Source organism: Oncorhynchus gorbuscha, linkage group LG08 (genome assembly GCF_021184085.1).
Source record: "Oncorhynchus gorbuscha isolate QuinsamMale2020 ecotype Even-year linkage group LG08, OgorEven_v1.0, whole genome shotgun sequence".
Lineage (NCBI taxonomy): Eukaryota > Metazoa > Chordata > Actinopteri > Salmoniformes > Salmonidae > Oncorhynchus > Oncorhynchus gorbuscha.
The window spans coordinates 54,844,674-54,870,120 of record NC_060180.1 but is presented as its reverse complement, the minus strand read 5'-3'; the positions used below and the strand labels follow the sequence as shown (position 1 = coordinate 54,870,120).

Here is a 25,447-nt window from a genome sequence, read left to right as displayed (position 1 = left end):
GTGAAATAAGCCACTAACCAACAGATAAAGGTTCAATATCATTAGCTTCATTCTTTGATTTCTCCTTTTATTGTGCTTTCTGAGTGAGAGGGAGAGAGAAAGAGAGAAGCAAAAGTCAACAACAACAACAAAATCAAAGCCCTGCTGTCACCTGCCAACTCAGCCAATGGTTTAGTGAGTTCCATATTCAAATGATTTCTCTATCTGCCAATCTGTCACTCGTTCCACTGTATAACTCCCACTGGCAGGGGAACACTGTGCCTGCTGTCTGTCCCAGCCCCTCTGTGTACGGCCCTGAGATATCTTGTCTGCTTGGCCCCCGGGTCTGACACCAGGGTGTTTGTGATCCATGGTCTACTGGGGGGGCTGGATCGGCTAGGGGAAACAGGATTCATTAGCCCAGACTTAATTGCTGTGTCATTGCAAATTAGATGTTTTCATTGGTAAACAACACAGAATGATGCATCATTCGCTTACATTTATGAAGAAGCAGCTGCTTATGTGTTGACTTGTGTTACATAATGCTGTATAGGAACAGAGACAATTTCATAACAACCAACCACAACATAATATGTTGTCCTCAGAGTAATATCTTGGTTATATAGAAAGAAATGCAAGTGCTGTTTCAATAATATGAAAATGAAATCAAACATTTCAATGACAATCAACAGCTAAAGCTCTCATATGTTGACATTACACAGAGGCAATGAGTGCTCTAATCTAAAGGTCTATTTGGAGGCTGCTGACCCCATGCCCTGCCTTTGCCCTGTCTCTTCCCAGCAGGATCATTTGTAGAGTGAGATAGAAGGAGTGACACGTCTGGGTGGCAGTGGCCAGACCCTCAGGGCCATACATGAGTTCAGGCGAGGGGATGGGAGGAGACAAGCTGGCCTTGCTGCCCCCCTAGCTGCTGCAGATAGGGTAGATGACCATGCCCTAATTTATGCGGACAATCAAACATCAGCCACCTCACACTATAGATGTATTTAAATCTCTCACTTGAACACGTTAGCTAGCTCTTACAATAGTAAGATTGGCGAGTAAGTGCTGATGACGCCTTAACTGCTTGATACATTAAATAAAGCAACAGTTCAGTATTTCAGATTGAGTCATTCAGTGTTGACAGTAAAATACCAAAAATCTGCATATATTAGAGTGATTGTCTATCAAGGGTACATAAACCTACTGATTATATAAGGATGTCCCTTCAGCTGTTCATCGTGGTTGTAACCTAGCTAGACATACAGCACTTAGTTTTTACTGTCGCTTCTCCAATCTTACAACCCTAAATTGGTAGATTCCATTTCACTTCTATTTCAGGACAAGGATAAGACTGTTAGCCTAATAGTGATGGCATGAAAAGAAATCACTCCTGACAGAAAACATGTTTTATATATCAATCCATGATGACAGTCAGTAATCCATCATGTAAGAACCACTTGATGTACTGTAAACCTATTATGCAGCAGAGAATCTGACTGTTGGCTTCTGCAATGCTATCAAATCCTGAATCAGCAACCTGTTTCCATCCGAATTTTTATACAAGTAGGCCTACATTTCGGAGAAAAAAAATGCATATTTTTGTGTCTGTACATTTAATTAGCCTATGAGAAAAATGTCGGTAGAAACACTTTTGATATAACACCCATCATATCGAAGCAATCTTAAAAGAGTCACACATGTGTGGTCCTCCCCAGAGTGGAAATCGTTACATTCAGGGAGGCGGAGTCTTTACTTTCTTCTTGTCCCCTCCTAACACACACATTTTGCAGGAAAAATAATTTGTTTTGGCAAACTCACTTCAGTTTAGTGGGCTGAATTAACTGTGAACCTGTCATGTCTACTCACGTTCCTCCCCTCCGGCGTTCGATGTCGCTGTTTTACAAACCGCCGGTCCTGGGAATCCTCATTACCGCACCTGGCTTTCATCATCAAGCACACCTGTTCTCCATTACCACACTCCCCTAGGTTCCTTCCCCAGGCAGTATTGTTTCTGTTTGTTCATGTCTAGACGCTACTCCTACGTTGTGTTGAGCCATGTTAATTGTTATATTAAACGTATCACATGCTTCTCGACTCCCAGTGTATACGTTACAGAACCTTGATTCCAAACGGTAATATTTGTTGTGCTATCATGTAGTGAATGATGAGACTACCTTCTCATTAGATGACTAATCATACTGTTTTGAGACACGCGATGCAACTGCCATACCTGGCATGAAGAAAGTTATGGCCTGGAGCACCAATCAATATACAATATACAGACTTCGGTACACAACCTGGCCCTAAAAATGGTCAAAGACCCCAGCCACCCCAGTTATAGACTGTTCTCTCTACTACAGCATGGCAAGCGGTACCAGAGTGCAAAGTCTAGGACAAAAAGGCTTCTCAACAGTTTTTACCCCCAAGCCATAATACTCAAATGACAACCCGGACTATTTGCATTCTGGCAACAGAGTTTGACTATTAGCCATAGCTAGCAAGCAAGGACCTACCTGGTTAAATAAATAAAATAAAAAGGGATAGGAATGTTGCCAGCGAGAATGGCAACGGAACATAAAGAACAAACAACTGGGCCTTGTCTAGTTAATCGAACGAACGAACGACTGGGTAACGTCTAGCAACCAAAATATGAAAAGGTATGAATTTGTTTATAAAAATTGAAATATCAATGAAAAAAAAGCATTTATACCAGTAAATGTGTGCTTTCATATGGTTTTCTTCTGCAACAGTGGTTTAAGCGAGATAAACGCCTCCGTTCTGTACATTACCTTGGAAAATTAACTCCGCAAAGGGACACGGCTCCACTGGTTACCAACGTAATTAGAGCAGTAAAAATAAAAGTTGTCGTACCCGTGGTATATTGTTTGATATACAACGGCTGTCAGTCAATCAGCATGCAGGGCTCCAACCACCCAGTTTATAATTCCCTATAATGCACACAGTAGAATGCAATGTCTATAGTTAATTTTTACATGTTCTATTTATGAGCTGCTTTTGAAAGCTAAGTCGAATTGAAAACATTGGCATTGTTATAATTTGATTTTCATAATAGCAAGCTGATGGTTTGGTTAGCTAACTAGTAAGTCAATCAACTGCAGCCTACTGCACATTGTATTAGCATATTAATAAGATGGTAAACACAGACCATTCAGCGCTTCAAGGTGTGGTCATAGTGACAACTGTAAATAATACTTCAATGTATGCTACATGTAGCCTGATAATTAAAAATAAAAAAAGTAGATATTCAACAACGTTGTTTAGCCTGCACATCTTTTACATCATGACATTGTTTGCCTCATTGCTCAAGTGGTTTGCAAGTGATTTCATTTTTCTAATGGCTGTCAAGTGGTTTGGATTTGTTTTTTCACAACTCACAACTATCTGTCCTGTGCAACCATTTAATACATCAGTGCAACAATGTTATCCGCACTCTCTCTCCGCAACTTTCACAGACAGTTCATTTGGTCTAGGCCTATTGTACATTCAACAATTAGCGAGAGCAAGCCTACTTCTCTCCATGAAAAACATATTAGGCCGAGTATAACAAATACATCTCCTATAGATTTTGTAGCCTGTGGTTTTTCACGAATATTGTGTCCGTACCCTATAGCCTATTGCGCAGCTAGCCGAAGAAGCGAAATATTAGGGCTATACATATTTTACGTGTCAAAGTGCAAGAAAAAAGTTAGATTATGAAATGCCATTCCTCCCATAGCAGCCATGGGCTATTTTACCGTTCATAACCAAATGTTTACTTCAGTTAAAGAAAGGTTTTGCAGCAGAGTAGGCGTAATGAATTCACCTCAGATTTTTGGTTTCTGTATTTTACGTTCAGCAAGCAAGAGCAAGCTGTAGTAGTAAATAAAAGGCTAGAAATAAGTGTACAACAAGCTATCTATATTTTCCCGGGACTTCAAAAGCTAAAGAGGAATTATTAGAAATAATACTGCAGTGAATAGACCTACCTAATGAATTTACACAAGGAAATATTTTTTAAACAAATCAGATTTATGACATGACAGGATGCCTAGGATAAACATATCGCTCGAAAAGGGAGAACAACTCATATGCACAGATAGTCCACATGGACTGTTGTCCTCCCATTAGGTAGCAACTCCTCCAACACTCGATATAATCCATTCACTTTTTTTCTATATGGAGGAACCATCTCCTTTCGACTCCAAAATTCCATTGAACTTTTCTAGACTCTCTTCAGCGGCAGAGATAGCAAGAAACCCTTAAATTATTGTGAAGATAACTTTTCACAAGCTGTTGTGATAAACCCGTTTTTTGGTGCTTTCAAGGCAACTGGGAATTTGGGGGGAGAAATGGTCAATGACATCAGTGATCTTCAGGTCGGAGTTTTATAAATATGCCAGAGTTTCTGACTTTGAATTCAGAGTTCGATGACCGTCCATAACGACTTTTCCCAGTTTGTTTGTTTCCCGAGATCTTAGCTGTCTTGAGCGCTCGGAAGTCGGAGATTTCAGTTTCCAGTTTTGAACCCAGCATTTCTGTTGCGCACTAGCTATCGAGACGTCATCACTACATGCGCTATTTTATCTGCCAGATACTATAAACGCCCACGTTCTGGATACGCCAAGCAAAAAGGGGGACTGATCGAACAGCCAATGGAAAGGCAAAGGCAAAATGCCCACCCAGCCGGACTCAGCTAGGGTGTGTGTGGAGAGATCAGGGTTGTACAACAGGTTTGTTACACATAGTCGAATTCAATATGTAAAAACTCTTACAAAGGCCTTGAGGCAAGAGCAGTGTGCAGGTTTTTTTCTTTCTCATGCTATTCAACTGTTACCATGCACCTGCATCAAAGATAGCTCAGATATGTGTGCCTTTTTTAAATTTGAATACGTAAATTCCAAAATGCTGGTAATTACATGTAAGTGTTTTGAAACTGATGGCGATTTTTAAATTGTTTTATTACTAGGCTAATGGCTTCTTGGCTAACACTTTATAATGGTAACCAAGTCACATGACCGATCATGACCTTTCATGTACGTAAATAAGGAAGTGATTGCATTTAATTAGTAAAGAGGGGTCTACAACATTGTTTTTCTATGAAATCACATTATTTTAATTGAAATATATTATACTGAATTAACAAATAGTTTAAATACGTGTATCAATTTATATTTAAATCTAACATCACTTTCTGTTTTACTTTTAGCTTGCTTTGACAGTTTCCCCACCTCAACCATGTGAATTCTCTTCTTTTCCCTTACAGCTTAGACTACAGGGATCACAGAAACCACACACACACCTAGCATTTCACTGTATCCTATTTCTAACAGTTCAGCAGAAGGCCACCACACCACATTAGAGTTGGTAAACACAATACATTTATATTTTCATTAGCCCAGTAGTCTACTAGTTAAAGGTGAGTAGGTTTCCTTTACTACTACAGTATATCATTTGCACTATTTTGTTGCTGTTTTTCATATAACACACACACACACACACACACACACACACACACACACACACACACACACACACACACACACACACACACACACACACACACACACACACACACACACACACACACACACACACACACACACACACACACACACACACACACATCAGCAGTTATATTGTGAACTCTCATCTCTCTCCTCCCCAGTTAAGACAGAGCCTATGAACAACAGTGAGACTGACTACCACAGAAAGCAGCACTGGACAGCCATGCAGGCGAAGGTAACACACACAGTTTCAGCCTCTCATTCCTCCCTTTACAATGGAGTCTAACACGTGCATAGCAGTACTCACAGATGTTGTTGGTGTACCAGCCATTTTAAAACCAACTATCACCAAGTTTACCATTGCAGACATCCTTTTCCATTCAAACTAATACACATGTGACGTCACCATTACGCTCACTCGTTACAAAATACGCTTTTACCATATTTATTCAAAATCTCATTTTCTATCTCCAAGGAACTATCTTTCATGCAGTGTGGTTGAAATGGACAATCAAACACATCTGCTGTTGCTGCATTGAATAATAAAATTGCCATGCAATCTAATGTCTTGCACTTTCTGTCCATTCTTTTGAAGGAATGTGGATTGTCCTACAGGGAATTCTCTGAAGGATGAGGAAAGGATCCTGCAGATTGTCCTACAGGAATTGCCCTGAAAATCTTGTGGAATTACCTGCAGGATTATTACCTACAGGATATCTCACAGGATTTGGGTGCCATTTTCCTATAGGACAATTCCATCAGTAGTACCTGCATGATTCCTAGTGTGTCCTCCAGGATTCTTGTATGAATTTTGTCCTACAGAAAATTGGCCCTGAAAATCCTGTGGGATATCCTGCAGGACTTCCTAAACCTATAGGATATACTGCAGGATTTGTGCAGGATTTTTCATGCAGGACTCCTGTAGAAGTTTTTTGTAAGGGATGATTGGATGGAAACCAGGTTAGTGGTGAGATTATTATGGAGAGAAGAGCGAGATTATTTTTATTGGTCAAATGGCAGCCAAGCATCGATCATCATGTCACCAGAATAGGACCCTCAATATTTATTGGAAAGGAGCATCAAGCTCATCACCTTGCATTTTCACCACCCTGTGAAGTTCATCATTTATAGCCTAACTGTGGTTTCCTGAGTCGTAGTGGGAGGACCACACACCATATCATCGCGCGACTCCAAGTTATGTCAATATTTGTGCATAAAGACGTATCCACCGCCATTTCTCACGTAATTAATTTGACAAATTACCTGTAGACATTTCCAAAATTGTACGGAAACGTCCTGTTTCCATCACAGCTGTTTATATGGTAGGACTTTACTTGCATTAAAACTGTGGGTGGATGGATGGAATGTGGTGACTGTGATTAATGATGTTGCAGTAAAGAAAGTAACCTACCACTACATGAACAGTATTTCATGGTCTCATGCTTCTAATGTTTACAATGTTCTCCCTGGACCATACTCTATTTGTGTTCTCATGTTCCAGGGCTGCCAAAGAAGGCTTGCCGTGAGATTTTCTATGTGAATTTAATTTCCCCCTGGCCCAACCCCTAGGCATTTTTATTTTTGACCTTTTAAAGCTAATGTCCTGCAATTCTGTATTTTGACATGGCCTATGACCGAGGTGGACATTTTTAAAACCACAGGTAGGTTGTACTCAGGATGCTTTGAATGTTAAATGAACACTGACAATCCGACAACTGTTCAAGATTTTTTGGGGGATGCACATATTTTTTGAGTGTTTGAAACTTTTTCTTCAGACAGAAATGAATTGAGATGGGTAAACAAGCTAATGGGAGAAATAGTGGAAAGGTTGGAGGAAGGGATTGTTGTCCAGTCTCCTTGTCCTTAGACTGCTTTCAAGGTAAGGACACAAACATTTGGTAAATTGGGTGAACTTTCTCTTTAAAATAGGGCTGGAAGAAAATCCTGCTAGCTCTCCAGGAGGGTTGGCAACCTCTGATATACAGTACCAGTCAAAAGTTTGGACACCTACTCATTCAAGGGTTTTTCTTTATTTGACTACATTGTAAAATAAGTGAAGACATCAAAACTATGAGATAACACATATGAAATCATGTAGTAACCAAAAACGTGTTAAACAAATCTAAATATATTTTATATTTCAGATTATTGATGACACTCTTGGCATTCTCTCAACCAGATTTATGAGTAATGATTTTCCAACAGTCTTAAAGGAGTTCCCACATATGCTGAGCACTTGTTGGCTGCTTTTCCTTCATTTTGCAGTCCAACTAATCCAAAACCATCTCAATTGGGTTGCGGTCGAGTGATTGTGGAGGCCAGGTCATCTGATGCAGCACTCCATTACTCTCCTTCTTGGTCAAATAACCCTTACACAGCCTGGATGTGTGTTTTGGGCTATTGTCCTGTTGGAAAACAAACGATAGTCCCACTAAGTGCAAACCAGATGGGATGGCGTATCGCTATGGTAGCCATGCTGGTTAAGTGTGCCTTGAAAACTAAATAAATCAGACAGTTTCACCAGCAAAGTACCCCCACACCATCACACCTCCTCCTCCATGCTTCACAGTGGGAACCACATATGCAGAGATCATCCGTTCACCTACTCTGCGTCTCACAAAGACACAGAGGTTGGAACCAAAAATCTCAAATTTGGACTCATCAGACCAAAGGACAGATTTCCACAGGTCTAATGTCCATTGCTCATGTTTCTTGGCCCAAGCAAGTCTCTTATTATTATTGGTGTCCTTTAGTAGTGGTTTCGTTGCAGCAATTTGACCATGAAGGCCTGAGTCACATAGTCTCCTCTGAACAGTTGATGTGTCTGTTACTTGAACTCTAGGACCATTTATTTGAGCTGCAATCTGAGGCTGGTAACTCTAATGAACTTATCCTCTGCAGCAGAGGTAACTCTGGTTCTTCATTTCCTGAGGCGGTCCTCATGAGAGGCAGTTTCATCACAGTGCTTGATGGTTTTTGCGACTGCACTTGAAGAAACTTTCAAAGTTCTTAATTTTCTATATTGACTGACCTTCATGTCTTAAAGTAATGATGGACTGTCATTTATGTTTGCTTATTTGAGCCTGCTCTTTGCTTAATATGGACTTGGTCTTTTACCAAATAGGGATTCTGTATACAAACCCTAACTTGTCACAACACAACTGATTGGCTCAAACACATTAATTAAGAAGGAAAGAAATTCCACAAATGAACTTTTAACAAGGCACACCTGTTAATTGAAATGCATTCCTGGTGACTACCTCAAGAAGCTGGTTGAGAGAATCCCAAGTGTGTACAAAGCTGTCATCCAGGCAAAGGATGGCTACTTTGAAGAATCTGAAATATAAAATACATTTACATTATTCTAACACTTTTTTTGGTTACTATTCGATTCAATATGTGTTAATTCATAGTAAATGTCTTCACTATTATTCTACAATGTAGAAAATAGTAAACAATTAAGAAAAACTCTTGAATGAGTAGGTGTGTCCAAACATTTGACTGGTACTGTATGTTTCCCAAGTGCTGGGTGTTTAAACATTTTCTTGACTTTTTTTTATACCTTTATTTAACTAGGCAAGTCAGTTAAGAACAAATTCTTATTTTCAATGACTGCCTAGGAACAGTGGGTTAACTGCCTGTTCAGGGGCAGAACGACAGATTTGTATCTTGTCAGCTCGGGGGTTTGAACTTGCAACCTTCCGGTTACTAGTCCAACAACAATTAATTTCTCAAAATAAACCAACCTTCAAGAAAAATTGAATGAATCTTCATATTCAAGTGGTTTATGCCAGTTGAAAATCCTTGCCATCATCTTACTTTACATTGACAAAATATGTGTTTATGAGTCCCTCTACCATCTCTGCCTAGCGTATGCACAATAGTAAAACGTCACATTATATTTGACGCCTGGAGCATTTTTTTGGATCAGTTATTCAAAACTGTCCATGAATGGAATGAATAATTCATTGTCAAAGACACAAGTAGGTATATCAGATTTAAAATATGTGATTACACTGGAAAAATTGAGAAGAAGTGGAATAATAAAATACACTGTGTAAATCATTAGAAACACCTGCTCTCCCCATCACAGACTGACCAGGTGAAAGCTGATGTAGAGGAAGGGGAGGTTAAAGAAGGAGTTTTAAGCTTTGAGATAAGGAATTTGTATGTGTGCTATTCAGAGGGTGAATGGGCAAGAAAAATATTTAGTGCCTTTGAACAAGGTATGGTAGTAGATGCCAGGTTGGTTTGAGTGAGTCAAGAACTGCTACGCTGCTGGGGTTTTCACGCTCACCAGTTTCCAGTGTGTATCAAGAATGGTCCACCACCAAAAGGACATCCAGCCAACTTGACACAATTGTGGGAAGCATTGGAGTCAACATAGGCCAGCATCCCTGGGGAATGCTTTCAACACCTTGTAGATGCCATGCTCTGACCAATTGAGGCTGTTCTGGAAAAAGGGTGTGCAACTCAATATTAGGAAGGTGTTCATAATGTGTTGTACACTCAGAGTAAGTGTGGGGAATAGGTAGGTAGGGTTTTTGCTAACAAGCACACAAATTACCCTATATTTTAGTCCATTGTTAAATGAGAATTGTTCCACTGATGAGACTTAATAGATAATCAAATCTGAAGACAAGATTACATTAATCCACACCTACACCCTAACCAAGTTATTGTTATATTTATTGTCCCTCATATAGAATCAAAATGACACATTTGGGTTCACAATCTGTCAGTCAAAAATATTTATCAAGTTCCAAATCAGGTCACCCTACCAAACATCCCAGCTAAAAGATACTGTAGGTCTGTCTGCTGCCTTCCTGTTGTCACAGCCTAAATGCCATTCACCAAATGAAGGGACTAATGCGACAGGACAATGAGGTTCCGCTTGTGATGTTAAATTGCAGGCCCAGTTGAAAAGTTAATGCACTGACTATACAATGGACTAATCAGAAAAATCTAAGTAGTATTTTTCAATGTGTGAGATAAGAGGTGTGGCGCTTGAGAAGGGTCAAATGTATCTCACGGCCATTGTGGGAGAGTTGGCAGCTCTGAAGTGCACTTGTCATCTTTCAGTTTTTGCTCCTTGACACACTGAATGTTCTCATTTGAATGTATCTGATGGAGCCAATTTACTTTGACACAGCTGGCTGATAAACATTCCACAGATACATTTGCTTTGCAGGGCTGCTATCTGGTTGTGCAAGATAATGAAGGTCAAACAGGTGTTGTGCATGTTAAAAAGTCCTGCTTTCGCCAGTATTCCCAACCAAGATACAAACTTCAGTCACACTACACCAGAGGTCAATTCCAGAGCGTACACAACTAAATATGCCTAGCTTGACTAGGGCTCAAAATATTGTGTTATGACAACAATTCTGGGTTAGGTTAACGTAAACATCATGTCCTGAGAGTGTGAGTTATGTCAGAAAATATATTGCTGTGTACTGACTTCCCTATTTTCTTCATTTCATGCTTAGCCTCAGCAGGGGGAACCACATACGATGTCTGTCTCTTGGTAGTGTGCCCTGTTCTGTTCCAAATCCTGCCCTGTGGCACGAGGACACATCACAGCAGTACCCATAACCCTGCGTGCTCTCCCCACTAATCTCTGACCCTGCTGCTGCACCAATATCTATTCCAGACAAGGGATGCTTCCAAACATCTAAGAGACACAGAGACAAAAAAAGAGAGTTTATCTGTCACAAGACATTAGCAGCCATGTCAGTGGCTGACACATCTGACTTAGTATGGGAGGAGAGAAAACAGAAATAAAAGTATGATTATTCATATTTGAGTTGTCAACAAATAGGCTTACTCCTGCTCAGACGTTTTGAATTACTAATGTTCTTGTTCTGTGTGTTTGTCATAATCTGACCAGGTAATAGTGGTAGCTGGTAACCATACAGTTTGGGGCTGCAACACACAGTGGGTCAAATCCTTTAAAAAAATCAGTCCCAAATTAGTCAATTTACACAAATATATATTCAGTCATAATTCACTGGCACTGAAGGCAAAAAGCAATTAAGGGAATACAATAAATATGGAGTAAAATCTGAAGTTTATTGTTAATGATGGTGTGTGATTAATTAACTGTAGAGATTATGTAGTTCTCAATGATACTTGCTCGAGGGGAAAAAAAAAAACTCCAGTTTTGAAATGTCCTGTCTTGAAGCGGAATCCTTCCTCCTCATCAAGCTTGAGTTCACTGGCTCAATAAGCTTCAGGGCCAGCAGGGGCTGTACTGATCTAACTCCCGAAAAATGTCCAGTAACTATGTCAACCTTGCAGTTACTCTGAGGACACAACTACCTCCCTTACAGCAAGCGTACAAGGAACATTTTGGATAAAGAGCATGACTGAGAAACATAAGAGTTTAATTGAACATTTGATTGCAGACGGTGTCTGGACTGTTTCAAGTACTTTTCTTCACAAATGATACAGTTAAGAGCATGCACCTACAGACTGCGTGCAACGAAGTGATGCCATTAAATATCACAGGTTATTTAAAGATGTCTTGAAATGTTACACGCGCGTACACACACACACACACACACACACACACACACACACACACACACACACCTCTTTATTTTATTTTTTTAAATAATGTGACGCTGAGCATTTACCCCAAATATAGATTCATAAATAACTGTAGCTCAATCATGGGGATATAAGCATAGCTTTCTGCTGTGTGGTGTAACAGTCACAATGACACAAACACATTTGATGGTGATTTGAGTCAAAATCCCAACACTCAATACTAAAAACACTTGATTGTTAAAAGCAAACAAACAAACGATTCGTTTTCATTTCTTCCGAGGAACCTTGTCTCCAAGTGGTACTTCATCAATCAGTTTCTGAAATAAGATTAGATGAGAAATGATTAAACCAAGTGACTAAATATTTGGAAAAAAACAACACCCCTCCACAAGGATCATCAAAACAAACCTCCAGCATTCGAGGATAGTACGTTACGTCGTCCTCCATCTCCCCCCGGGCATCATCCACTTGGTATCTCCGACAGGCCAAAACCAGCTCGTTGGCATTGAAGAGAGGGGCCGGGTCGATGGAATGGCCATTGATGAGACTCACCAAGTACTCTCTGTAGTGTTTCCTGGAATTGATTAGGCAAAAACCAGTTAGTTACATCTAGGCATGTTTTCATGTTTTTCATGGGAACCACTCTGTTGTAATCTAAAGTGCCTTTGGGTCCTTGAAAAACACTATAGGGTGGTTGGCAGTGACATACTCGCAGAGTCCTGCATGGCCAGGCTGAGTTTGAGCCCCACAGGCCGAGTCAGTCTGCTGCCCACCCTCATCCTTCTGCTCAATCACGCCACACATCCCTGAGGGGGGGGGGGGGGGTTGGGGCGAGAGAGAATAAGTAGTACATCTCTTCATTTCTTTTAAGTTTTGCTGAGTAAAAACTAAAGAACAGGTAGAATCTTACCAGCTTGAGTTCCTGGAGGGGTGTTAGTGTTGAACTCAACACACTTGTTCTGCAAACAACAATCAAATAATGAACAGGAAGTACAATCCATCTCCAGATACTCTTAGAGTAAAATCCATTATAACGACGGCTGTCAGAGATGACGTGTGAAGAACGTGTTAATGCATGACATGTTAATCACAGTTAACTGATTTGAAATAGCATCTCCATTTCTTCACCGCACGGACCCTTTTAAGCTCAGAACACATCTACAGTTAATGCTTGTAACTTCACGTCGCTCAAGACCGCGTGCCTCTAGCCAAAATCATGTCAAAGTTAAGCCCAATATTACCGAGCTATGCTTTGCATTTTATCTGTGGATTCATGCACACGGCATGGGCTGTTTTAAACAACTTGCAAGCCGCTATTTTATGGTTTGATAAGAAACATTGTTTAGCTAGCTAGTCAGCTAGCTAGCAACCTGATAACTTGACCACTGACTAGGCTATGCACAAATTTGGATGGCAGAGAAAGAACTGAAAAGGAATATGCTACTCAAAGAGATGCTTCAAAGGTTGGGTATGCAAGAATGGTGTGTGTGTGTGTGTGTGTGTGTGTGTGTGTGTGTGTGTGTGTGTGTGTGTGTGTGTGTGTGTGTGTGAGTGTGAGTGTGTGTGAGTGAGTGAGAGGTCTATGTGTGCAAAGTTGTTGAACAGTACAGATGGTTACAGTGTGTTCATAACATTGTTGGACAAGTTTAAAAGCTCTTTGTATCCATAGAGCCAGTTCTTTTTTCCTGTAGTTAAGTCATTTAGAATTCCTGAAGCTTTAACAGTACTTAAAGCTGTGTGTGTGTGTGTGTGTGTGTGTGAGAAAGAGTGTGTGTGTGTGTGTGTGTCTGTGTGCGCGCAAGTGTTAAACATTGATAAGAGGGAGTAGGGAGCATTTACAGCTAGCTGTATGTTACAGTGACTTGTGTTGTTTATGGTGAAAATGCAATGAAAACCGTAGATGATTTTGTGTTTCTGTCCATTACAATCAAATAATAGTATGCCTGTTTCTCAATGCACTGCTTTTTGAAATAGACATCTTTTAGGGCTAAATTTGAGCAAATTAAAAAAGGATAATTAACCGCGATTAACTACTGCCATTAACTGAATTATTTGAATCGTTTGACAGCCCTAGTTATAACTGCGATTGTGAGTCAGAGAGCTATAATGTGGTTATGGTGATTGTAATGGTGTGTGAGCATCTGTGTTTGGTGTGTGTGCCTACCTGCAGCAGTGCTTGCAGTCTGACAGGCTCCCAGTCCCTCAGGTAGAAGAGGCAGTCTCGAGGGTGATGGGCGTGCAGGCCTGTCACACTGCACTGGATCACTGCACACGTCTACAGAAGAGGGAGGGACAGAATAGGGTAGGGAAGGAAGGAAGGAAAGAGTGTGGGAGGAGGGAGGGAGAGAGAGGAGGCAGTGGGGAGAGACCGAGAGTGCAGAATGAAATTGACTGGAGGAAGAAAAACAAATTAAAGCGACATTCAAGTCAATTCTCATTCAAACCCCTTGCCAGGAACTAGAACGATCGACGAACTCAACACAAAGACACCAAGTCATTTGAGAAGGAACTTACAGTGTGGAAGGGGTTGTTGCATCCGCTGCAGAACTGGTACCTGCACTGGGAGCAGCAGAAATGCATACAGCCTCCTTTAGACAGGGCATATTGGAACCTGCAGTTTGGACAGGCTGAGGGGGAGAGCGAGTACAGACATGAGAATGCATCGGAGGAAGAAGGCAAATAGTTTGATTGATTAATTAATCAATTGATTGAAGGATGTGGAGGGACCTAAAAAGCCCTGTAACTGACTCTACCTCTTTGCTAAAACAAGGTATTAGTCAACTGGCTTAGTTCAAGCAGAAGGCCTACTTTACCTCTACGGGAGTGTTGTTCATGACGCTAATGAAATGTGCTGGTTTGGAAGATGAACTATGAGTAAGACCAATTTGATCTCTCTCAGCCCAACACCTAGTGAAGTGTCTGGCCGTTCACACCTCTGCAAGTACCGGCCTTTTCTGGTTAAACACTACAGTAGCTCTCAATGAGGAGGTGTTGTTAATTTAGAAGTTGTGTGTGCTGTGTGTCTCACTGATGCCGTTGTCGCGCAGGTATCCGGCCAGGCCTTGCCTCTGGTATTCTGGGTCATTCTCTCTCTTCCAGGACTGGTACTGTTCACATGACAGACCACCATGCTGAGACTCCCACTAGAGGGCACACAGAGAGAGAGACGAGGGGATAATGGAGTGAGATGGGGCTCCAGCATCTTTACTCTAAAGCCAAATATCATCTCCTCATAACCCCAAATTAATTGCAATTTCTGATTCAGATTCCCTCACACACAGAGTTCATGTGTCACACTTACAGGTTTCTTGCATTGTGCACAGAAGCTGTTCCTGCACTGGAAACAGGTGACCTTCAGTTGGTCTCCATCATAGATGAAGCCATAGGAGCACTGGGGGGAGAAGTTATGAAAATAAGACAGGGAAGGGAAGAGGAATACTTCAACAGTTTAAGAGCAGGTACTGGTCATTTTTAGCTAGTGAAGATGGGTGTAGCATGTCATTTTATTATTTTAACAGCCTCAATGGGGATTAGCAAAAACATATTTTTCCTTTGCCTTTGTATACATAGGATACTGAGATTTAAACTCACATGACTACACCAGAGGAACTTGGGGTCCTTGATGAGAGCTTGTTCAGTCAGCTTCTTATGAAACAGATCATATACCTCTGGCTCCAGACACTCCCGCAGCTGTGCACGCACACACAGGAAATTATTATTACAGGTGTAGCCATCATTATAGACAGTACCTCACACACACTGAATGCACACTGCCACCTGCATTTTGAAGGGAGAGAAGCCTCTGAAATCCCCAAAATTGGGCTTCACTCTGTGTTTCTTCTCTCTTCAAAGAGAGAATCTGAGGGATATTTTGTGTGAGGTTGTTCTCTGTGTGATGTACTACCTGGATGTCCAGGGTGGAGAAGTAGCTGTTAAGGTGTTCGGGGTCGTTGATGTCAGGTTCCCAGCAGACGGGACACACCATGTCTCTGATATGCTTGTCTCTCACTGCAATGGTGAAGTGCTGCTGGAAACAGCCACAGCACACCGAGCACTGACAGGAGGTCAGAGACTGCATCTGAAACAGGAAGGAAAGGTGAAGAGAGCGAGAGCGAAAGGTATATGAGAGTTGTAGGGGTTAGATACTGCAAAAATACACACAGAAAAGCTTCTACTTCATTTTGAGCAAAGGCAAGCTAGTGCTGACATGCACGCAAACACCCACAAGTCCCCCAAAACACACACACACTCGGGAGAGAGAGAGTACCTTGCTGTGGGGAAAGTCCGATAGGCAGATGGGGCACTCTTTGGCCAACACTCGGCGGATGAAGTCTCGGTCTTGTGACTCGCGTACGGCCTGTACTACATCGTCCAGGGAGTAGGGGGCGGTGCGCTCCTGCAGCAAGGACAGGGCCAGCTCACAGCGGCCCCAGCTGGGCAGGTCATACACCGCCAGCAGCCTCCGACACACACGCTGGTCCCAGGGGGGAGGGAGGAGGAAGAGTAGAGAGAGATCAGACGAGTGGAGTTGACCAATTCATGCAGAGGCATGATGAAAGGAGAGATATGCCTTACTACAAAATTATGCTTTTCACTGTAAAATATACATTTACATGAGAGATCAAGCAACTGTCAGATGATTGAAGAACATGTACGATCTGTGGACCTTTCTAATGGTGGTAGTTGTGAGAACATTATCATCAATACATCTATTCTGCGTTCAGCTAAATGTATGGGCCGAATGAAGCACATAGTGCAGTTGAGAGCCCCAGTGTCCTACCTGTTTGTCGGGGTTGTTGATGTCGATGGTGGGCTCGGGCTGGTCGCTCCACATGCGCTGGTGGAAGGGCTCCATGAGCGGTCGCTGCAGCAGAGACAGAGCCCCCCGCACCTCTCCCCCATTCTGCCTCAGTACCTCCTGACACCGCGCCTCATCGTTGAACCCCAGAGAACATAGCTCCTTCACCTGTACATGACAGGACAGGTACATGAGAAACCAAACCCTTCTTTGAGTGTTAAAAGGCTAATTCAGGATTCAAAATAGTTCCTAGTGGAGAATCTCCATTGAAAGTGTGTTCTAGTCCAGGACTAGGCTTAATACAGGTCTGAGAAACGTAAATAGAGTTCAGCTGGGAAAAGTGCCAGTACAACTGACCTTAGACCTGGGCGAGGTCTGCCCTGTCTCTCACCTTAGCGTGTCTGTCTCTGAGAGACTGTCTGGCTGCTCTTTCAGTTTCTCCCCCTGCAGACAGCCAGGCCATCTTGGCCTCAGCCCTGGACAGGGTCACTCCTCCCCCTCTGGGCTGCTCCTCCTCCACACCAGTATCCTCTGCAGTACCAGTCTCGTTGGAGAGTCCGTTCTGGTTCAGTCCTGTTTTCAGGTCTGCTGCTCGAGACGACGCAGCCATGGCACAGATCTGGTCGAGCAGGTGAGGTAGCTCCGCTTTGAGCCAATCACAGGGGAGGATGTTGCCGCCCCCGGAGACGCGCATGCCTGTGTACACCTCCTCTGGACTCACTCCTTTTTTCTCTCCATCCTGAGAGAGAGAGAGAGAGAAATAAAGACAAATCTGTCATACATATTGACAAGGCCTCTGCTGCTGCTACTCACCACACTGTATGAATAAGTAAGAGGATGCTAGGTTATTTTCACACATTTGTTTTCTGAAATCTCTAGTTTTAATATTCCTGCAACCAAATCGCCCAGCAATGGTACAAAAAAATACTTTTCTGAATCTAAATCTTAAATTCACTAATATCTTGTAATATTACAAGTGGGATAATGTGATTACACACCATATTATAGTCCTACAGAAAGCCTTCACTTACTCTAATAAGCTCAATCAGCTTTAGCCCCTCTTCCCTCATCAGTTTCTGTCTCCTCAAATCAGGGTCCTCCATGGGCGGGTCTTTGGGTTTGACAGACAGCACAGGGACCCTTTTGACCTGGGACGGAGGGTGGAGTTTGACTGGCATTTTGGCGGGCTCGGGACGAGGAAGGTCACACATCTCACACACTGACGCTGGAGTGTAATTGACATAAGTACAGAATTGGCACACCCACTGCAACAGAGAAGTAGAGAGAAGATGGGAAAAGAAGAGATAATTGACATGAGCTTCGAGACTCACGGGAATAGAGGAACAACAATCTGTTTGATGAAGGCAGAATCCCAAACTTTCATTTCAACTCAAATGTGCTACTCCTGCACTGACATTAACAGTAGTTTACCTGGCTGTCTGGGTCTCCTGGCATTCCCAGTACTGGAGCAGCAGGCCGGTTGGGCGTAGGAAGGGGGTGTGTGGGGGTTGCAGGAGGCTTGGTGGCCAGGCGGGGGCGCTCACACACCTCACACAGGATACTACTGCCTGCGTTCACTACCGTACAGCTTTTACACTGCCACTCTGGTGACATACATAGTGAAAACACACTCAACACAGGGCTCTGGAAGAGGTGAATATGAACTCATCAACAGCTTATAATCATCTTAAGGGTGTCATTACATTTTCAGACAATAAAACAAGCATACGAAGTAAACACAGAAATAGAGGAGTGAGACTGATTGGAGTGGAGAAAAGGCAAACCACCACTATTAAAACACATACACTGTTGTGTGTGTGTGTGTGTGTGTGTGTGTGTGTGTGTGTGTATGTATACTGACCAGTGATGGTGAAGGGCTGTGGGAACTCATCCTTAGCAGGGCCAGAGGAGGCCAGGCGTGGCCTCTCACACATCTCACACAGTATGTCCTGGATGGAGTTGACCCTGGTGCAGTGGGTACAGTGCCATGACGGGAGGGAGCTACTGGGAGAGACAGAGGAAGTGAATATTGTGCCAAACACACAGAGCACAGAGACAGTTGCATTTTCAGCAGTAATCACCACCTATGAAAATGTATAGATTTTCTTCCTTTACTGTGCAGTTTCGCTTTCGTCTTATTTGTCATGTTTTACCTGTGATTCTTTCGCATTTTAGAGGATGTCACGACAGTCCTGTGGTGATTGGCTCGTTCTGCGGAAGAGTGGTACAGTCTGTCACATTCCGTACACAGCCATTGCACACAAGAGTTACAATGGGCAGCCACTGGGAAAATAGCACAGATAGTGCAGTTGGCTGCAGGGGAAGAGAAACGAGAAAAAGTTAAATGTACGTTTCAGATGTTAGAAATGCGCACACACACACACACACACACACACACACACACACACACACACACACACACACACACACACACACACACACACACACACACACACACACACACACACACACACACACACACACACACACACACACACACACACACACAGCTTTGTATTGCTATCCTTGTAGGGACCAAATAATTGATTCAAAACCCTAAATCTAACCATAACCCTAAACGTAACCCCTAACCCCGACTTAAATTCTAACCCCAATTGTAACCCTAAACCTTAAACCTAAAATAGCATTTTTCCTTGTAGGGACCGGCAAAATACCACCCCCCCCCAAATGTTCCTTGTTTTACTATCCTTGTGAGGACTTCTGGTACCCAACAAAAACATGCTTGTGTACAGTTCTAACCTGTGTGTCTGGTAGAGATGGAGGTTGAGGTTGAGGCGTTAGCGGTCCGTACTGGAAGAAAGGCACTAGTGGGAGACTGAGACAGGGAGGATAGAGACATGTATAGGGGCTGGCTCTCTCTCAGGCTGGAGGGAATAGCTACTGCATCAGACATGGGTCCAAAGTCATCCTGGAATCATAAAGGATATTTCAGTCATCTGATGGCAGTGGACACCAACAGACACAAAACCACACAAATATAAAAACTGTCTGAAGCAGAGAGAGGCTATTAGGGCGACATAAAAAACAAGTAGAAGGCAGAGAGGAAGAGGACCGGTTATGGGAGAAAGGAAAAATACCTTTTGGTTCAGTGATGGGACCATTCTCTCAAAGAACTCTGGGTGGGGGTGAGCTTCCTGTGAAAGTAGCAACAACAACGACTCAGTACAACAACTGATTTCATGAACCTCTGAAATATTTCAGAATAACAGTCTTCGAGACAATGCCATTGGTTCAGACCTTGAGGAGCATGTCCAGTTCCATGCGTAGACTCATGACCTCCAAGGTGACCGCTGCGACCTTCTCAATGTCAGGCTCCACGACCACATCAGGGAAACTCAGTCCGTCTGGCTGCTGATTGGAGTAACCATAGAGACAGAGCACTGCCCTTCCTCCCTGAGGTAGAACCGAGGAGAGGAAAGGGGATAGGTTTCATGCAAAAATGTTGAGGTAAAATTTCTTAGAGTTAATGGTGTGTGAACAAATAACTTCATCAAAATGATAGTAAGTTATAGACTCAATCAGTGTTACCCAATATTAATTTAACAGCAAATCGTTGCTGCAACTCCAATATATATAGGATGGTCAAATGTTTTCAGTGTAAATTTAAATGGCTAAAACCAAATATAAACGTAACGTAGAAAATATAATAGAGCAGTATATTTTTAAATAGGATCATCTTTGAGAACTAACAATCACCAAAATATGGGGCCCCCATTGATTTTATTTACAATGTTTGAGTCACTCAGATACCATAAGACTTATCTAGTAAATTATCTTTAAAACTGCATTTTTTTCTCTCTCTGCCTTATGGGAAAATGTGTAGATTTGCTGGAATCTAGCTTTAAAATAACAACATTTTGTTTCTGCGGCCAAGAGGACTGCCACTAAAATGTTAGGTCAGAGACTGCGACCTATGTCTGCCCCCCCCCAGCCGCAACAGACCAACTTTGCTACTGCTGCTGAAAGAAGTCCTTGGGGAAACACTGTATTGAACTAGGCCTATATCAGCATAATGCCAATAAGTTTATAGTGACAAGGTAGTAGACTACATATCATTACCCAGAATCTAACCTACCTGTATTGAAGACATCCTCACCTGAATGGAATCTACTGTTGCTCTGAAGACGGGGTTGTTGTGCTTGACAGTGCGCCAGTACTTGGGCCTACTGGAGCTGGTGAGGTTACAGCCATACTTCTCCAGAATGTTCAGTGCTGTGGACAGTCTCTGTAGGGAACCTATGGTCTGGCAGGAGAGAGAACAAAGATAAAAAGGGTTGATCCAGAAAGAGGTTGACAAAAGAATGGACACTGAACAAAAATATTCAGCACAATTAAAGAGAGAGAGGGAAAACAAGTTCTGTATTCCAAGATGTAGGCTAAGTGAAGGTGATATGTGATATGGACATAGTTGACTGTTTCGAGCACACACTCAAACTAACTAACCTCCTTCCTGTTGTTACCGATGCTGTTCTCAATGATCATGGTCTCAGCAGCGATGTAGTGGTATTTGGCTGACGGTGGTAAGGGTATGTTGGCCATAGCTAATATTCCTGCCCGGATCTCCAGCACTGAGCCAGTGGAATGTAGACAGGCTTCCGCATGGCATCGTACCTTCTCTAGCTGGTTTGAAAGTATACTGGCCATCCTGAAAAAGAGAGGTCATCATAATAATAATCACACAGATCAGATAGCAAATCATTGAGGGCACTGACACACCACAGGCAGCATTGATGAGCAGTGGCAAGATTCGTAAGAGGTTACATGTGTGCCCTGACAGTGTGTCCTGCTGTTAAACCGCAAGGCTCAGTCATATCAACGGACACACACACACCAGAGAGACACTGATTTACTCATTATGCAGTACTCTATATTTCCAACAACACAATGAGTAAACTTAACGTTGTTGCAATTATAGCAAGGTTAAAGCCTACAACTGCACCTATGTAGAAATACTGTCATATCCTCTTACCCAGTGCTTTCGTTCAGTTGTCTACACCGACAGCCATTGAATCACGATGAGATATCAATTCATTAAAAAAAACAGGTGCTTTCAAAACACCATGTTATGCACGAATCTCAACACAGGCTTGTTCGCTAAAAAAAAACAAATATACGTCTTAATTCATTTATAAAACCAGCAGTAACAGGGTCGAAAAGTATAACTGCAGTACAAGCTATAAATGTAAACAACTGCATGAGAAAAATGCCGTATTCCGCCTTGCGTAAAGAAACGAACCTCCATGCATCGCCATTGTGTGTCATTGCCATAGAGAATGATAGAGACCTCTAGTGGCCGAAAGGCCATCCTCAGCCTGGGCAGCGCATGGGAGCTTCCACCATTTGAATGGAGTCAACTCATAGACAAAAACAAAACAGTAAATAGTGACAATACTGATGTCATCCACGTATCCCCAAGGAAAACTCCCCATAGCACATGAAGCCAGAAGTATTTGAATTGGAAGCATGCCATATTGCTGAATGGCACCCCAAAATTGCTAAGGATCATGGTGATAGTGGTCATAACTAGCAAAGGATCATTGTCGACCCTGCCTGAGAGTCAACAGGAGCCTCCTTGTAGCCTGCTGGCCTGTGTCAGCACATGGTCCTGTGTGATGACAAATGTAGTAGTCAGAAGGGTCACTATAAATCTCGATTTGTAGCACAATTTGAAATAATTCACTGTGGGGTTAAACTTGATCATAATAAACACAGCCTTTCTGGCTATCGTAATTTACATAGGCTTTCTAGGGTAGACAAGGGCTTTTGGCACCGCTACGTTGCTACGCAGTAGCCACCCAGCAGAGCTTGTGACTTCCCGCTCCAGACCGGACACTGGGGGCCTTTGTCAACTGGGTTCGTGGGACTTCCAACTTCATTGGCTGATCCCTTCTGGTGACCCTGTTGGAGTCACAATGGCGCTACCCATGCTGTCATTGATGCTATGGTGGCACAGACACAAAGATGAGTTCATCTATCTATCTCTATGGCCATAACCTTATTCTCAAAGAGAGATCAGGAGAGCCAAAATGGCTTGGTTAGTAGAAACGTCGTAAAGCTGATGCGGTACACGCATTCTTGTAGTTTTGGGGCCACCTTGTGGTGAAAATGACTAATTGCCTAATTTTACTGTCAGCTCACAGTTCGTTACACCCTAATCGGAGTGGGATGCGCGTGTTGCAATGCCCCACGCACGGTAGGCGATACATCTGATGGGGAGGGTGAGTAATGGGTAAGTTTTGTTTTGCTCTCGTTTCATATACGGTCTCAGTTTTTCCTGACCATCACGTTCACGGTTAGGTTTGTTTGTCTTGATTAATTTTTAGTCACCTCATTTTCATGTGTTTATTAACGCCAATGTAATAGCATAATATACTGTACCTATACTTCTTGTTGTTCATGGATGCAGTCAGATTGGTGCCTTATTGGAAGGCTGAGCCTCTGCGGCTAAGTTTCTACACTGACTTGGGACCACGATGTAATGATGCGTGTAGGTTAACTGACGTTTTAACTTTTAGTTTCCTCTTCGCAGTAGAATTGCAGTGTATAATATCCTGTGCTGTCTTTCTGCCCCTGACAAAGCAAAGGAAGGTGATTTATTTATTCGCCAACTCAGTTTGATGAATCGAAACATTACTCATTGATTCTTTGTGATGGATGAAGTGTCAAGTCAATCAACTACTGTATTTTCTCACTTGTTTCACATATGAATAATGCTTCACACTCAATGGGAGTTGGGCAACCACACCATATAATTAATCACACATGACCATTTTTCTATTTTCAACCACCAACTCAACCATTTTCTAATATGTGTCAATGGAACATCAATCCATATGGTCGTCAGGTACAGGTACATATGGTCATCAGGTACAGTGGCTACTTTTTCTTGAAAAATATTTGTCAATTCATTTGTGTCATGTAATTTTCTAATACAATTCTAATATTTTCTCTCTTTCTATTTCCAGCTATGCCTTAAGGGCGTCCATATATGGCTCCATATGCCGTACCTGGGGTATGTGGCTCCACAGGCGCCGACACAGCCTGTCGACTACAGTAGGATGTTTAACCCCCACATTTACATTTACATTTAAGTCATTTAGCAGACGCTCATCTCCTCTGCGACCTATGACGTCCAGTTCTGTCACCACTTCCAGCAGCAGGCCTGTGTTGGGTGAGAGAACGCTTGTTCTGAGGTTCAAACTTATCCCAACCTCAGACGAACGTGACTAGGAGCCCTAGGACGACTGTGTCTTCCCCTGGGACGACTGTGTCTTCCCCTGGGACCAACGTGTCTTCCCCTGGGACCACCGTGTCTTCCCCTGGAACGACCGTGTCTTCCCCTGGGATGACCGTGTCTTCCCCTAAGACGACCGTGTCTTCCCCTGGGACCACCGTGTCTTCCCCTGGAACGACCGTGTCTTCCCCTGGGATGACTGTGTCTTCTCCTGGGACGACCGTGTCTTCCCCTGGGATGACCGTGTCTTCCCCTGGGACGACCGTGTCTTCCCCTAGGACCCGTGGGACGACCGTGTCTTACCCTGGGACGACCGTGTCTTCCCCTAAGACGACCGTGTCTTCCCCTGGGTGTCTTACCCTGGGACGACCGTGTCTTCCCCTAAGACGACCGTGTCTTCCCCTGGGACGACCGTGTCTTCCCCTGGAACGACCGTGTCTTCCCCTAAGACGACCGTGTCTTCCCCTAAGACGACCGTGTCTTCCCCTGGAATGACCGTGTCTTCCCCTAAGACGACCGTGTCTTCCCCTAAGACGACCATGTCTTCCCCTGGAATGACCGTGTCTTCCCCTAAGACGACCGTGTCTTCCCCTAAGACGACCGTGTCTTCCCCTGGAACGACCGTGTCTTCCCCTGGAATGACCGTGTCTTCCCCTAAGACGACCGTGTCTTCCCCTAAGACGACCGTGTCTTCCCCTGGGACGACTGTGGCCAAAGAACCCAGTAGGAGCTGGAGAAGCTCCACCTGAATACTGAAGAACCTTGGATAGTGGGACAGGCCAGAGAACAGAGGATTTTCCAGAGGATGTAAAACATGACTGTGGGGTCTTGACTAGGAGCCTTGACTAGGAGTCTTGACTAGGGGCCTTGACTAGGGGCCTTGACTAGGAGCCTTGACTAGGAGCCTTGACTAGGAGCCTTGACTAGGAGCCTTGACTAGGGGCCTTGACTAGGAGCCTTGACTAGGAGCCTTGAGTAGGGGCCTTGGCTAGAGGCCTTGACTAGGAGCCTTGACTAGGAGCCTTGACTAGGAGTCTTGACTAGGAGCCTTGACTAGGACCCTTGACTAGGGGCCTTGACTAGGAGCCTTGACTAGGAGCCTTGACTAGGAGCCTTGACTAGGAGACTTGACTAGGGGCCTTGACTAGGAGTCTTGACTAGGAGCCTTGATCTGAATTGGGCTTCACATGACCACCACTCACTTGACTCTCTGGCTCAGTGACAAGGTTCTGATTCCATCCCATTCTGCTGAGCTGAAGGACCCTGTTTAAAATCTGCTGCGAGGACCACAATGAAGGCATGTGTCATGAAGAGCAGGAGCAGTTTGGGGAAACCCTGACCTAATATATCAATTCTCTT

General features: G+C 43.1%; 1 protein-coding gene and 1 long non-coding RNA gene across 4 annotated transcripts; one reads left to right on the top strand and one right to left on the bottom strand.

Annotated features, from left to right (window-relative positions):
* Nucleotides 1-4,174: 4,174 nt before the first annotated feature.
* Nucleotides 4,175-6,733, top strand: LOC124041844. Of its 2 annotated transcripts, XR_006840000.1 has the most exons (4): nucleotides 4,175-4,712; nucleotides 5,246-5,398; nucleotides 5,648-5,721; nucleotides 6,082-6,733. It is a non-coding gene; the product is annotated as an uncharacterized LOC124041844 (long non-coding RNA). The 2 variants fall into 2 exon arrangements; XR_006839999.1 differs by having other exon boundaries at nucleotides 4,175-5,398.
* A 4,803-nt stretch (nucleotides 6,734-11,536) lies between these two features.
* LOC124041843 (E3 ubiquitin-protein ligase RNF31-like) lies at nucleotides 11,537-22,123 on the bottom strand. Of its 2 annotated transcripts, none has more exons than XM_046359908.1 (23): nucleotides 21,824-22,123; nucleotides 21,298-21,499; nucleotides 20,951-21,097; nucleotides 20,092-20,247; nucleotides 19,932-19,988; nucleotides 19,594-19,762; nucleotides 18,987-19,146; nucleotides 18,695-18,837; nucleotides 18,265-18,437; nucleotides 17,865-18,098; nucleotides 17,225-17,572; nucleotides 16,816-17,001; nucleotides 16,303-16,509; nucleotides 15,940-16,113; nucleotides 15,627-15,725; nucleotides 15,337-15,426; nucleotides 15,064-15,178; nucleotides 14,550-14,662; nucleotides 14,200-14,310; nucleotides 12,946-12,994; nucleotides 12,745-12,841; nucleotides 12,444-12,609; nucleotides 11,537-12,352 (listed from the first exon to the last, which is right to left on the bottom strand). In XM_046359908.1, the coding sequence occupies exons 2-23, from the start codon at nucleotides 21,496-21,498 to the stop codon at nucleotides 12,302-12,304; spliced, it is 3,246 nt and encodes a 1,081-aa protein (XP_046215864.1). In that variant the 5' UTR covers nucleotide 21,499; nucleotides 21,824-22,123; the 3' UTR covers nucleotides 11,537-12,301. The 2 variants fall into 2 exon arrangements, with proteins under 2 accessions (XP_046215864.1, XP_046215865.1); XM_046359909.1 differs by having other exon boundaries at nucleotides 18,695-18,834.
* Nucleotides 22,124-25,447: the final 3,324 nt, after the last annotated feature.

What these genes read in the sequence shown, in the direction of transcription:
- LOC124041843 (XM_046359908.1), bottom strand. Translation starts at nt 21,498, where the DNA reads ATGGCCAGTATACTTTCAAACCAGCTAGAGAAGGTACGATGCCATGCG. An exon ending in AACTGGACATGCTCCTCAAG is followed by an intron (nt 19,989 to 20,091) that starts GTCTGAACCAAT and finishes CTACTTTCACAG; the next exon opens with GAAGCTCACCCCCACCCAGA. An exon ending in TCAGAGACAGACACGCTAAG is followed by an intron (nt 17,002 to 17,224) that starts GTGAGAGACAGG and finishes TGTCATGTACAG; the next exon opens with GTGAAGGAGCTATGTTCTCT.